Source organism: Lotus japonicus, chromosome 6 (genome assembly GCF_012489685.1).
Source record: "Lotus japonicus ecotype B-129 chromosome 6, LjGifu_v1.2".
Classification (NCBI taxonomy): Eukaryota; Viridiplantae; Streptophyta; class Magnoliopsida; order Fabales; family Fabaceae; genus Lotus; species Lotus japonicus.
In genome coordinates, this window is record NC_080046.1 from 19,763,362 (window position 1) to 19,777,061 (window position 13,700).

Sequence of the window (13,700 nt, forward strand, 5' to 3'; positions counted from 1 at the left end):
TGGCCTGAATGAAAATAAAGATTACATCAAAACTTGTTCATTCGAATTTAAGCAATAAAATTGTTCGATACCAACACTTCGGAAACTCTCAACCCCAACAGAAAACAAAAGACTCTCAACCCAAACCCTATTCCTTAGCCTCTTCCTCTTCCTCTGAAGTGTAGTCGTCCTCCGGTATTGGCACGTCACGTAGCATCAACTCCCAAGAATGAGTCATCGCCATTATCTTCACGACCATCTACCCCCCCCCCCAAATAAACACATAGCAAACAAGCAGGGTCAGGTCCAACAAAAGAATGATAATGACAAAATCAACAACAACATATATAATATAAGTACATTATATGTCTTTTATGGGAAAGAGTCAGTTACTAACGGAATCTCACTTCACACAACCCACCAAAACTTCCATGGCCATCTTCGTGCTTCCGCAGAGGCACGGTTATCACGGTGACCGCAGTCAACCAAATCACGTGGAGCCGCAATGATCCACAAAAGTTCACGGTGACCGCAGTCAACCAAATCACGTGAAGCCACACCGGCCCACAAGGTTCACGGGAGACCGCAGTCAACCCAAATAACTCCCTCGCGTGCAAGGTACCATCGTTCTCATGGTCCATAGTCTCACTAGACCTATGACCGTTTTATCACATTTACTTCCAAGCGAGTTATAAATTCATTCTCTTGGTGTTTAAGGCTCTAATGTCAATCCTAGAGTCTTATGAATTAATATCGTATCAGATTACAACGTCAAGAAATAACAGTCACACTAGGAGGAATTACAGCTGGGTGAGCGACCTCCTAAACAAGTCACAACTAAACTTCATGCAAAGCATAGAAATAATCAGGGCCTCCCAAATTCACAAATTATTTACAAATTCCAGAGGCTCAGTTTACAGATATCATCATATAAAAATCTCAAAAAGGTCCCTAATCACATGTTACTAACATTTCCAACAATTTCTCAAATTTAGTGTTTTTGGACAACAGGTGCAGCGTGTACTAAAACTGGTCTACAGACCGCAATACTTAGCCACAAAATTCACATGATACATGACTGGAAAGATAATTCGAAACTCTACACTTTTATAGTTTATCACTTTTCCATTTGAGATCCCGAATTAGGTGATATTAGGCCTTAAAGCTTGCTGTCCGGTACAGGAAGAACAGCAGGTGCAACAGTCACTAAGATCGACCTCCAGACCTCATTACTAGACCAAAAATTATGTTCTTTATATGCATAGAAAGCCAATTCGAAAATATACAATTTTCCAGTTTATCCCTTTTTCATTTGAGACCCCGAATTAGGTGATATTAAGCTCCGAAACTCGCTGTCCAGTACAGGAAACTGGCAGAGATACTTTTGCCTTCAAATTAATTTTTCAACCATTCAAGTCCCAGAGTTTTAAACCATATTCCAGCAGCAAGAACCACATATCATATATCATATATCATGCTTAAATTTCCAGAACCAAGATAACCATCAATTCTAGCACAAAAGGCAGATCTAAGCATATAAATCTTCAATCATTTTAATCAAGCAAAGTCATAGAAGAAACGGTAGTTGTAGTGATGATTAATGGAGAATCATGGCATCAACATTTCATCTCAAAACAGAAGCAAAACATCAAGATCTCAAGGCAAAAATAAACAGCAAGCATCATGAACACAAAACTCTTGCAAAAGCAATCATGTTCATGGCTTTTCTCATAGTAAAACATGGCAAATACCCTAGGCAATCTACCCAATCCTAGGACCAGCCCTTACCTTTGTCCTTAGGCTTGAAGAAAAGATGAAATTGAAGAGCAAGGTTCTGGTTTCTCTCCTCTTCTCCCACGCGTGACCTTCCTCTCTCCCTCTCGCTCGCGAACTCCTTCTCCCTCTTGTGCGAACACGTCGACGGTGGTGGGGCTTGGGACGGTGACGGCTAGGGTGCAAGGGGAAAGTTTCTCTCACTCTTTCTCCTCTGTTTTACGTGTTTCAGAAGTGCACCAGGTTTCTTTCTTCAGAATAGTGTGAAAAGAAACCCCTTTCCCCCCCAAAACCCTACATAGCCCGCGTCCCCTCTCTCCCTCTCTTGGGCTAGGGTTTGTTTTCCTTCAAGCCCGACCCAAGTCAAAACCCTTGACCCCATCACTTAATAACTTACTCAGGTCTGAAACTAATCAAAAACCTCAGCCCTTTTTAGTAATATCACGATCAAACTCGGAATTGAAAGGAAACAAATCAATTAAATCCGCTGGTACTGTACAGCCAGGACCATCGTCACTAAACCGATGATATCTCGAGCTACAGAGGTCGGAATGACCTGATTCCACTTCGAGAATTTTCTAAACTTAAAGGGCTACAACTCTCATGAAGGAACGTTTCCCAAATGAAGTCGTTAAGACCCTCTAAAAATTCAAACAAGTTGACAGTTGTAATCTGCCAGTTATCAAACATAGCCAAAAACTTCAATTTTATTCAAACTTCCATAAAATTTGTTCCAAGTTGAACTTAGGGCCTTACAAGCCTTGGGAACAAAGTTTTTCCTAGTAAACTAATAACCAGCAAGGAACAAAGGAAAATAAAAACACAAAAAGGGAATTAACAAATCTAAAACAGTAGCAATAAAACACAGACCAAGAAAAGCAAGGAAGAAGCACTAAGGAGCTTAAAAACACAAAGAGTATGTGCTTCAAACATTCTCAAAGTTAAAACACAAGTTAATGTCATTACAATTAAAAACTTAAAACTTCAATCTTATGTCAATGAGCTTCACCAAAAAGAAATACTAAGAAGTCTCATTTTGCAAGTTAAGAACTTTGTCTCCATAAAATAAAAGAGTTAATCTATCTAGTGGCTTGCTCCTCCTTCTTGACCACCATCATCATTGAAAAATATAGCCTCTAGCTCTGGTTCATCAAGTGATAAATTAGCAACTTCAAGTATTCCACATCCACCCTCATCAAGAAATTCAAACGCATCTCCCGCTATATCCCACGTTTTGGTTTCCCCTTCATGGTATTGTGGAGAACTTCTTGAAATAAGCCGGAGATTGCTATGAATAAATACTAAATCTTTAGCTCTTTCGGGTGTCATCTTATTTCTCTTCAAAGAATGAATGAAAGAGTATGTGCTCCAATTTCTTTCGGGTGTCATCTTATTTCTCTTCAAAGAATGAATGAAAGAGTATGTGCTCCAATTTCTTTCACTACATGAAGATGAACATGGCTGCCCAAGTAACTTAAGAGCAACTTGTTGTAATAGTGGAGCATGAGCACCATGAGTAAGCCACCAAGATTTAGCATCAATCCGTCCCCTATCTCCTAAAGAGTCAATGTCATCAAATCCTTCTCTTCCATCTGAGAAACTTGCAAACTCTACATTCACACGTCTCCTCACATCCACATCAACAAAGTACTTTCTGAAGCACTTCATCCTTTCACGAGTAATTTCCACATCTTGATGTGGACGAACTCTACTAGCATCTTCACTTAGCCATTCATGACTATAATATCTACAATAAATATATACAAAATATGGTTATATATAAATTCGAATAACATAGAGAATATAATTAAACATTATATTTAAAGAATATAGATAACAACCTTGGGTTTAAAGAGTGAGCTAAACAATGGAGAGGTTTGCTACTCTTAGTCCATTGATCAACTAATATGGAGTGCACTACCTCATAAAAGGTTGATACCTCCGACTCCGTCTTTCTTTCATACTTGTATATGACTTTCCTTACGTTTTCAATCATTGAATCCCACATTTCATATACTACATGGAGAGTTGAAGCATCTGTATCCATTTTTCTTAGGACATCATAGATTGGACTAGTGAATGAAAGAATGTAATCAACCTTATCCCACCAACTAACATCCAACAATTTTTCCCTCACAAGTTTGGCCTTTTCAACATCATCATCCTTGTAAGAATTCCATTTGTCACTAATGACCATCTCTTGAAGCCCTTTCTTTAATTCCCTAAACCTCTTGAGCATCACTATTGTGGAGGCAAATCTCGTTGGAGCAATGGAAATCAACTGCAAGGAATTGAAAGAATGGAAGATTAATAATCTCATAGAGTGGCACATGATGAAGTTCATGATAAGCATAACATCTTCAGCAATTTTTGTGATCCAAGAACATTCTTCGTAAACAGTACTGTTTCTCTCCGTATTCTTGGCTGCACATATATTCTTCAAAGCAAGGTTAAGGGTGTGCACAACACAAGGAGTCCAATAAATAGAAGGAAACTCAGATTCAATAATTAAACCTGCTGCCCTACACACAGGTGCATTATCAGTCACAACTTGCACCACATTTGAGGGTCCAACTTCTATTATAACCTCTCTTATCTTTGTAATTCTGGTTCTCGCACAGGACAAATGTTCTACGCGATGCTGGGACAACCAGTTCGACAACTGACTAACAGTAACAAAACCAGCAAAATAATAAAGAAGAAGACAAGCGATTAGTAACCCAGTTCGGTGAAATTTCACCTACGTCTGGAGGGTTTGCACCCAAAGAAGGAAATCCACTATCTCAAGATTCAGGAATTACAGACACTCATGAACACCACAGTTCATAGTTCACATCCTAATCTACCCAGTGTATTTCTACTTAGTATCTCAATCTAAGTATGAGAGTCCCTCTCCCTTTCTCTCAATCACTGCCACAGTGATTGGTAACAAACAATCAACAATCAGAGTTTTAAGAATCAAAGAACACAGAACACAACTTTGCTTTATAGAATCAGGGAGCAAAGTTTGTTCACAAGAAACAAGGACAAAGAATAATGAACAACCCTAAAACACTTGATCTTTCTCTATTAGCTTCAGTAGTCTACTTGTTTTAGGTCTTCATCCTTTTATATACTTCAGCAGCAGTAGCATAGGCACTAGGGTTTGCTTGGGCTGAAGTAACAGATTGCAACAACAAAACAAATCAAAACTGAATCTCCAAGATATTGTTGCGTTTTTCAAAAGTAAAGATAAAAACAAATCTTTTAACAAAGATTGTTTACACAAATAACAACCCACAAATAAAAACCCTTCTGGTACAGCTACTTGATCCTCAAGTAACTACAAAACATATCTTCATAAAATCTTCAAGGGCCCACAAACACATTCCAAGCAAAGGACTGATGTCCTAGCTTCACGAAATCAGATGTCAAGGCATCCGCTTCGACATCAGGTTGTTTTTGACAAAATGCAGACAACAAAAAGTAACAACAATCTTTTTGGCAATGAAATCTTTATCTTTTACCTCATCTGATTAATCTACAACTTTTAAGAACATAGGCCCACTCTCCGTGACAGCCATAAAATTGATAAGGGGTCTCCTTTGTGGATCACTCCATCCATCACTAACAATAGTCACCCCTTTTTGGCTCCATGAATTCCTAATTGGCTCCAATAGCTTGTCCACATGTCTTCTTTCATTTTCTAGCAAGGTTGTTCTCAACTTGTTATAACCAGGAAGTTTATATCCACTTATAAAATTATTGCATGCAAAAGCAAATGCCTTTTTGTAATGGGGATTTCTTGCAAAATGAAATGGCAATCCAGAAGAATAAAACATTCTAGCAATTTCATAATCAAGTGTCTCTCTACCTTGCATATTGAATGCATTTTCAAGAGCTCCAGATGTCTTCCTCTTTTTAGGATTAGCAGTAGGACTCTCACTAGAAAGCGGGGGCAAATATGTTGTTTTGGTTTTTTACTTCTCAATCATAAGTGTAGCCTCATTGTCTAATTTATGCATATCAATAAGCTTAGCTTGTGTTAGCTTGTCACAAAATCCAACACCCTGTCTTGGAATCTTCAATAGATGAGCTCTGACTCTAGTGTAAGATCCATGAAAGATTTTGTTACAGAGCTTGCATTGGACTTTAAAATTCCCACCCCAAACTCCTGCTCCTTTTGTCTTTGTTACAAAGTTATTTAGAGGCTTGGTGACATCCCCTTGGTAGCCTTGACTTGAAGAAGCCATTTCTATCATGATTTTAAACAAACACAAATTTAGGGAAAGTAGAAAACTGGACAAAAATCAACAGCATAAGCATAATGCCATAATCTGATCATGATCTCATATATATGGGGCTAAAATTACAAACTGCTAATGCTATTTATCTCATATAAACTTATGAAATCAGCAGCATAATCTTAACAAGTTATTCAATATATATAATATGATTCATAAGTTATGTTTGAAAACTCAACTTAGCAATGAAAATCAGCAGCAAAATCAAAGTTTTTTTAATCAACAAATTGATTATATATTGAAATATGGGGCTGTTGGCGTGCAAAAAATAGCATGTACATTAGAAACACTTGCTGTTTGGTTGATGAAACAAGAAACAGAGTAGCAAAAATTAAAGTTTTTGTTGAAAAAATTCATAGAACAGAGGCATGTAGAACAAGAGAAGCTTTCCAACCCATATACAATGAAAGGACCCAAAATAAGAAACTGGCAAACAAAATCAATAAAACCCTAAAGTGATAAAGTTCTTACCTTTGTCTAGAAACAATGAAGGGAAGCGATAGAGAATACTAGGAGGAAGGAGGAAACGGCGGTTCGGCAGAGAAAAACACATCGTCGGTGTAGGAGGAAGATGAAACGCTCACAGTAAAGAGAAGACCACAAAGAAGCACGCCGATGGAGAGAGGACGATCGCTGATGGAGAGAGGACGATCGCCGTCGTCGTTGGCTGAGGAAGAACAACTGCCGCCGTCGCTGGCGGAGGAAGAAGATGAAACCGTCGTTCGTAGCAGTTGCAGAAGAAGATGAAGCGTAAAACGTGAACTTTGTGTGTTCTGTTTGTGTGTGCGTTATGAGCTTTGGATAAGGTTTAATTGATTTTTAATTAGATAAAGTTTGTTTTTTTTTTGGTATAAAGATAAAGTTTGTTTGACTTTTAATTTATCTTTTTTTTAAATCAAAAATTATAAAAAATGACACAAGTGTCCTATATATGTGTCCAGCCATAACGGTGTGTCGGCTCATTCTACAAAGCCGTGTCTCAGCCGTGTCCGAGCTGAGAAATAATAATTTAAAATTCAGACACGTTGCAGACGTGTCCGACACGTGTCGGTCACGTGTCCGTGTCGTCCACTTGTCCGACACGCGGACACGCCTTTGTTCTCATGTGTCTGTGCTTTCTAGTTGCTAACTAATTTTTTGTTAATGTATTTGCTTATTTTACTTTTTCTCTTTAAACTCAGACAGTAGAAGATAAATGTAATTAATTGACATTTTGATCTCATGATTTTTGGATTCTTTTAGTTTGCTAATGTGTTTAATACTTAATGTTTTGATCTGAAACCTCTGAATAAAAAGAAAAATAGTTGATAGCTCCTCTATTTTATGATTGTTTGTTGTATGGCATAATTCTGCTTAATTACATTACAGCTATCAAATGTTGGCATGATGCTGTTTATCTATTTTGGAAACTTCTTTAGTGGTTGCTGGTAGGTTGTTTCTAATGTTTACTGGTGACGTAAGGATGAGCTTGGGGTCCTTGAATGATAAAATGTAGGGAGTCTTCCTATTTGTTTTTCCATTTTGGTCTTGACTTGAACTTTTTTAATTATGACTCATAAATTGTTCGGTGCATGGTACAAACTATCTTGAAGAGTGCTTTGATTAGATGTGAATAAAAAAGACTGTTTGGGAATAATTGACAGTAATGGGTTGGCAAAATAAATTATTTATTCATGACACCAATTCATCCACATATAAATCGAATCGCGTTCATCCATATGGGGAATTTTTTTGTTGAGAATTCAAGTGCGGAGTTGGAGTTCCACATTGGTTAATTATAGATGAGAGAAGACTTTATAAGAGATGCGACGCATAAACCTAATGTCTTAAGGTTTTGAGTTAAGATGTGGTGTCGATATTTCTTGGTGTCTTGCATGTCTCCCCCAACAAAAATGGATAAGACTAGATCAATCATTTAACTTAATCGCTGGAAAACATGCATCTCTTATTGCTTTTCATTCCACAGGATTATCATCTTAAAGCAAGAGCCGATTCTTAGGGATTGTTTGCGAATTGCGAGTTACTTTTTGGAGGTATTTAGAGGGAAAGGCTTGGGAGGGCATATTTTTATGTTTCAAATTAGAAAATTTAGAGGGCATATTTTTATTTTTTTAAATTACTACGTTACATTTGTTCCTATATGTAGAGAGAGAAGAAGCACATATATTAAGAAATGCAATTAATTTTGTTAGTTTTCATGAAAGTTTTATTTTTCCTATTTAACCCTTTAGAATACAATCTTTTCTCATTTATTGCTTCTGCAAGGGTATTTCTTGAAAAAAATCATTTAATGTTTTCTTGAAACTCTAAGTGGACAGATATATATAGGCGCAATTTTTTTTCTTCAAAATGTACAGTTAATAAGGAACATAGGTAATAAAAGATTTACATAATATTTTTATTGTATAAATACTCTGGAGGTCCCTGAAATTGTCTCACGTACGAAAATAAGTCCTTAAAATATTTTTTTCCGATTCCGAATCCCTGGAATTTTTTTTAATCAGAATAGGTCCCTACTCGTGTTTCCAGATTATGTGGCTTAATTTTTGCCGAGTCAATATTTCCACGTGGCTTTTCGATTTTTTTAAAATACACATGGATTAAAAAATAAAAATAAACATTTAAATGTAAAATTGAAACCCTATTTACCTAATTAACCCTAAATCCCAAAATCTAATTAAATCCAATTACCCTAAATCCCTAAAATCATGGAACTCGCCCCTCACCTCAGAAACCTTCCCCCACTTTGTTGAAGCTCTGCCTGAGATTTTTCTCTACCTCTTCTTCCTCCGCACGCCCTCCCTCTCGTTCTCTCAAGTCTCTTTTCTCTATTTCACGTGTTTTGCATCATCCACACCTCTTCCTCACGAATTTCTCCACCAAACCATGAAATAACATGTTCAAAATACTCCTGAACCTTCATATATCTGATCTGGGCGAAGAAATCACAAAAAAAAGCTAAAACGAAGACACCGAGAAGCTCCATAAATTTCGGCGAGAAGAAACCGACTGCAACTGACCTTTTCTCTTCAACCGTGACGACCCAGCCCACGAGACCACCACCACTGAGTTCCTGAGGAAGAGACGAAGTCGGCCCAACACCTCGTTCGCAGCACCGCCTTGACCGCCGCCGTCAACCACTGTCTTCTCCGGCGGGTCTCGCCGGGAAATTTCCAAAATTCGGTAAAACTTATATATTCTGACTCTAATCGTCGTTCTGTGTTCAAATATCATATTTGATTCATAAAACATATATATCTTTTGAGTTGGGAATTTAGGGATTTAGGGTTATTGGATTTAATTAGATTTTGGGATTTAGGGTTAATAGGGTTTTAATTTTACATTTAAATGTTTATTTTTATTTTTTTAATCCATGTGTATTTAAAAAAAAATCAAAAAGCCACGTGGAAATATTGACTCAGCAAAAATTAAGCCACATAAGCTCGAAATACGAGTAGGGACTTATTCTGATTAAAAAAAGTTCCAGGGATCCAGAATCGGGAAAAAATAATAATTAGGGCCTTATTTTCGTACGAGAGACAATTTCAGGGACCTCCCGAGTATTTAAGCCTATTTTTAAATAAAAAAGTTGTTAGTATGTTGTTTTTATGCTAATTCTTACCATTTCTTAGATTTTATTTTTAAAAATCATTATATTACCATGGATACAAGTTATGCTACATCACCATTATATTTTTAAAAATCATTATATTCAAATGGCTTGAGGGACTAAAATCTCACACGCCAACAAATTAGGGGATGAATTTTTGTGAAAATTTAATTCAGGGATAAATACCAATAATTCGCTATAGTTCAGGGCCAAAAGTATATTTAACCCTTTACAGTTTCACATTAGTTTTTTACATTAATGGTTCCAACATCAAATGCATACAAAGGATCTTGAACCGGGTCATTGTATTTTTTCCTAGCATGTTTATCACTCAAATATTATCATAATATACCCGGAAATGGTTAGTAATTTTTACTTCTTCAACATTGGGGGACCTCGAACGTGGATTTTTAATTTCCAAATTCATTCAAACAAAGAGTATGATTCTATTGAAGATTTGGAAATCAATGATGCAGGTTTAGATGAAGACATGTAGTCAGGTGATGATTTCAATTCAAGAGATGATTTCGAGACTAAAGAAGATATGAAATACTCCCTCCATTTCACAAATATTGTTATTTTGGACCTTCTTTCAATATTCCAAAATGTTTGTTGTTTTAGAAATCCAATGCATTTTTGCTAATTTTTTCCACCTTTGCCCTCATTTAATACATTTTCTCTCACTTGTCACTTTTCATATTAACCAACCACAACTCTTCTCCATTAACTACATTCTTCTCTATCTACGTATAATTAATAGTTGCACATGGTACTAGAAAAATTAAATAAGAGAACTTTAGTACCATTATATTATCAATAATTGTCATCTTACTCTCTGTGGAACGGAGGGAGTAATGTTCAGTGTTTAGTCATACAAATCCACAACCTTAAACAACAATCTTTGGGGAACGGAGGGAGTAATGTTCAGTGTTTAGTCATACACTGTATAATTTATTATATCATTTAAATTAATACAATCATATGTTTGGTGAAGCATTGAGTTAATGATAAATACCATAAAAATCAATTTTTTTAACAACAATTATCTTTAATTCAAAATGCATTACTTTTATTTTTGGTGGTGGTAGTGAAGTGCATGGTGGTGGTGGTGGCGGCAACACTGTTGTAGGGCGGTGGTAGAGGGTGTTGTGTCAGTGGTTCTGGTGGTACGGGGTTCTAGAAGTGGCAGTGGCAGTGGCGATGGTGGTGCAAGGGGTAATGGTGACAGTGGTGAATTAAACTGTTTTCAAGTGACTTATACGTCACAATCCTGTTAAATAATTCATCAGTTAAATGCATAAGAGTGGCATTATGAAGAAGAGAATAAAACGCGAAATCAGTACATGGTAATGGTGGAGAAGACAAAAATGAAACACCAAAATGGAGAAGAGAATAAGATTGATATTTACTCAAGATGAAGTTGAGGTTGAAGAAATGCTTAATATTAAAGGTAATAATTATGGGTTGGGAAATAGTTGAGAAGAGAAAGAATTGGAAGTGAAAGAGAAAGAGAGAGAAACGAAGAGGGATGTGTGAAGGAGATAGTAAGTTGTGGAAGTGATGGGCTGGTGGGGTGTTTTAATATTAGGGGTATTTTGGATTTCTTAGAAAGAAAAATTATAGTTTTTTTTTGTGAAAAAAAATTATAGTTTGTTCCCGTATAAATTTTACTTCCACTTTGATAAAATGTGAAGAGAAGATAAATAAATGATTGATATATAAGTGATATGATAGAAAATGCATATAGAGATAAAGAAAAAAAATAGAAATGATATATGAGAAAAAATAGTGTGGGTCAATCTATATTTAAAAAATTGGAATAGCATTAAAAGGTACAAGGATGTAGCAATAGATACTTTAAAAACAAATGTACCAATAGATTTCATTTTCCTGAATTTTCTGACTTGTATCAACTAACTTCTTTTTTTTTAATTGGAATTTTTTTTTCTCCTTAAAAAAGACTCCAAGCTTCCAAAGGTAACCAAACAAAAAAAGACTTCAATTTGTTAATTAAAGGAACCAATGGGAATGCTCCAACTAGACTTCACGATCCGTTTCTTGTATCCTGAATGACATCGCAGCCGTTTATTAATTTCGAGAAAGCACAACTCAACACTTCACTCACCGTCCGATCCCAAACAAAGAGAGTGAATTGTACACATTCGAACATTGACCCACGCCTCCACTATATATAGGCCCTCATCACCAAACCTTGCAAAACTTTAGATCCTTTCCCCCCTTCAATTCAATTTGAAGAAGAACGAATCAAAGTCTTTCGAGGTTAGTTTTTTCTTTCCTTTCAGGATTTTGGAAATTAGGGTTCACTGATTGTTCGTTATCGTAATTTGTTTTACATAATTGTTCTCTATATGAAGATTTGATGTGTTTCAAATTTTGTAACAATTGAATTGTTTGATTCTGCAATCTAATTTGGTATATTTCAATTTGTTCCACTTTTAGGGTTCTGTCTTTTCTAGATTTAGGGAATTGGGTTTACTGATTCTTCAGCTATGATGATTTGCTTTACATTATTGTTATCTATTTGAATTTGAATGATTAGATGCTTTTCAAATTGCGTAACGATTGAATTACTTGATTCTTCTTTTCCAATTTTAGGGTTCTCTGTGCCTTTATCTTGGAGCCGACGATAATTTTATTTGCCAAATTCATTGTTTTTATTCACACTTATGATTTATATAAGAATTAGGTTACAATTATGTTTCAACGGTAGTCATGATTGTTTTGATTGAGGGGACGAGAATGTCCATGATCTTTAAATGTTGTTATCTGGTTGTGTTTGTAGTTTTACTTTCTTGTGTTTTTCTGAATATTTTTTCGGCCGTTGACATATACAGATGGCTCGTACCAAGCAAACTGCTCGTAAGTCAAGCGGTGGAAAAGCTCCTAGGAAGCAGCTTGCAACCAAGGTTTGTTTTGGAATCATCACCTCAATCCTTATTCTCTAAATTTGTATTGGGTGCTTGAAATTTTGGCCAACGGTTTCATGATTTCGTTTATTCTACTTTAGGCTGCTCGAAAGTCTGTACCAACCATCGGTGGGATCAAGAAGCCGCATCGTTACTGTCCTGGAACCGTTGCTCTTCGGTCGGTGACCCTTTTTTGGAATCCTTTATATTTGATTGTTTTACTGGGGTTTCCATTTTCTTGATTTTGTTATGTTTTCTAATAATTGAATTGTTGTTGATGGAACAGTGAGATTAGGAAGTACCAGAAGATTACTGATCTGCTGATCAAGAAACTCCCTTTCCAGAGGTTGGTTCGTGAAATTGCTCAGGACTTCAAGGTAATGTGTAATTACTGATGTGAGATTCAGGTCTTATGTGTTTTTTTTTTCTTAATCATCGTGACTAAAGTTATGTATTTTATCCTGTGGCTGCAGACTGACCTGCGTTTCCAGAGTCATGCTGTCCTTGCATTGCAAGAAGCTGCTGAGGCATACCTCGTTGGAATCTTTGAGGACACCAACCTGTGCGCCATCCATGCTAAGCGTGTCACTATCATGCCTAAGGATATCCAGTTAGCAAGGAGGATTCGTGGTGAGCATATTTGATGTGGCTCTGGAAGTGTTTATTTATTTAGATTTCTTTTTGTTGAAGCTTAATAGTGATATAGTTGTTTACTTGTAGTCTCATAAATTGTGGTAGGAAAATACTGCCATATTTTGTGAAGCTCGAATTATTAGTAATTGTGGAGTTTGGTTCTCTGGTTTTGTGAATTGCTATCGTAATTTCTGGACATGCAGCCATTTGGTAATTGTATTTGAAAACCTTTTGTTACCATCTAAGATAGTGGACCTAGTTTATTATGATGCTTGTTTGTTCATGTTTTGGGAATACGATAGTTTTTCAAACAAAAGTCTGCATAATAGAACTAGCTAACACATTCCTTCAAATTGTGGTCAACCTTCAATTATCCTTTTATGAATTGATTAAGCGTTATATTTTCCATAAAGTGTAGTTATGTAGCAAAAAATGATTGACCAATAAACCGTGTATTTTGCACATTAATGCCCTCTATCAGCTTATTGTTTAGCT

At 36.2% G+C, this 13,700-nt stretch overlaps 2 protein-coding genes and 1 long non-coding RNA gene across 3 annotated transcripts; 1 reads left to right on the forward strand and 2 right to left on the reverse strand.

Moving 5' to 3' along the window:
- Nucleotides 1-2,021, reverse strand: LOC130724159 (uncharacterized). The gene is made up of 2 exons (XR_009014443.1): nt 1,768-2,021; nt 1-238 (listed from the first exon to the last, which is right to left on the reverse strand). It is a non-coding gene; the product is annotated as an uncharacterized LOC130724159 (long non-coding RNA).
- An 814-nt stretch (nt 2,022-2,835) lies between these two features.
- Nucleotides 2,836-5,612, reverse strand: LOC130725055 (uncharacterized). The gene is made up of 3 exons (XM_057576315.1): nt 5,290-5,612; nt 3,594-4,274; nt 2,836-3,499 (listed from the first exon to the last, which is right to left on the reverse strand). Exons 1-3 carry the CDS (start codon nt 5,610-5,612, stop codon nt 2,836-2,838), a joined length of 1,668 nt encoding a protein of 555 aa, XP_057432298.1.
- A 6,888-nt stretch (nt 5,613-12,500) lies between these two features.
- LOC130726947 (histone H3.3-like) lies at nt 12,501-13,452 on the forward strand. The gene is made up of 4 exons (XM_057578265.1): nt 12,501-12,572; nt 12,674-12,750; nt 12,859-12,949; nt 13,046-13,452. The coding sequence occupies exons 1-4, from the start codon at nt 12,501-12,503 to the stop codon at nt 13,214-13,216; spliced, it is 411 nt and encodes a 136-aa protein (XP_057434248.1). The 3' UTR covers nt 13,217-13,452.
- The last annotated feature ends 248 nt before the right edge of the window (nt 13,453-13,700 follow it).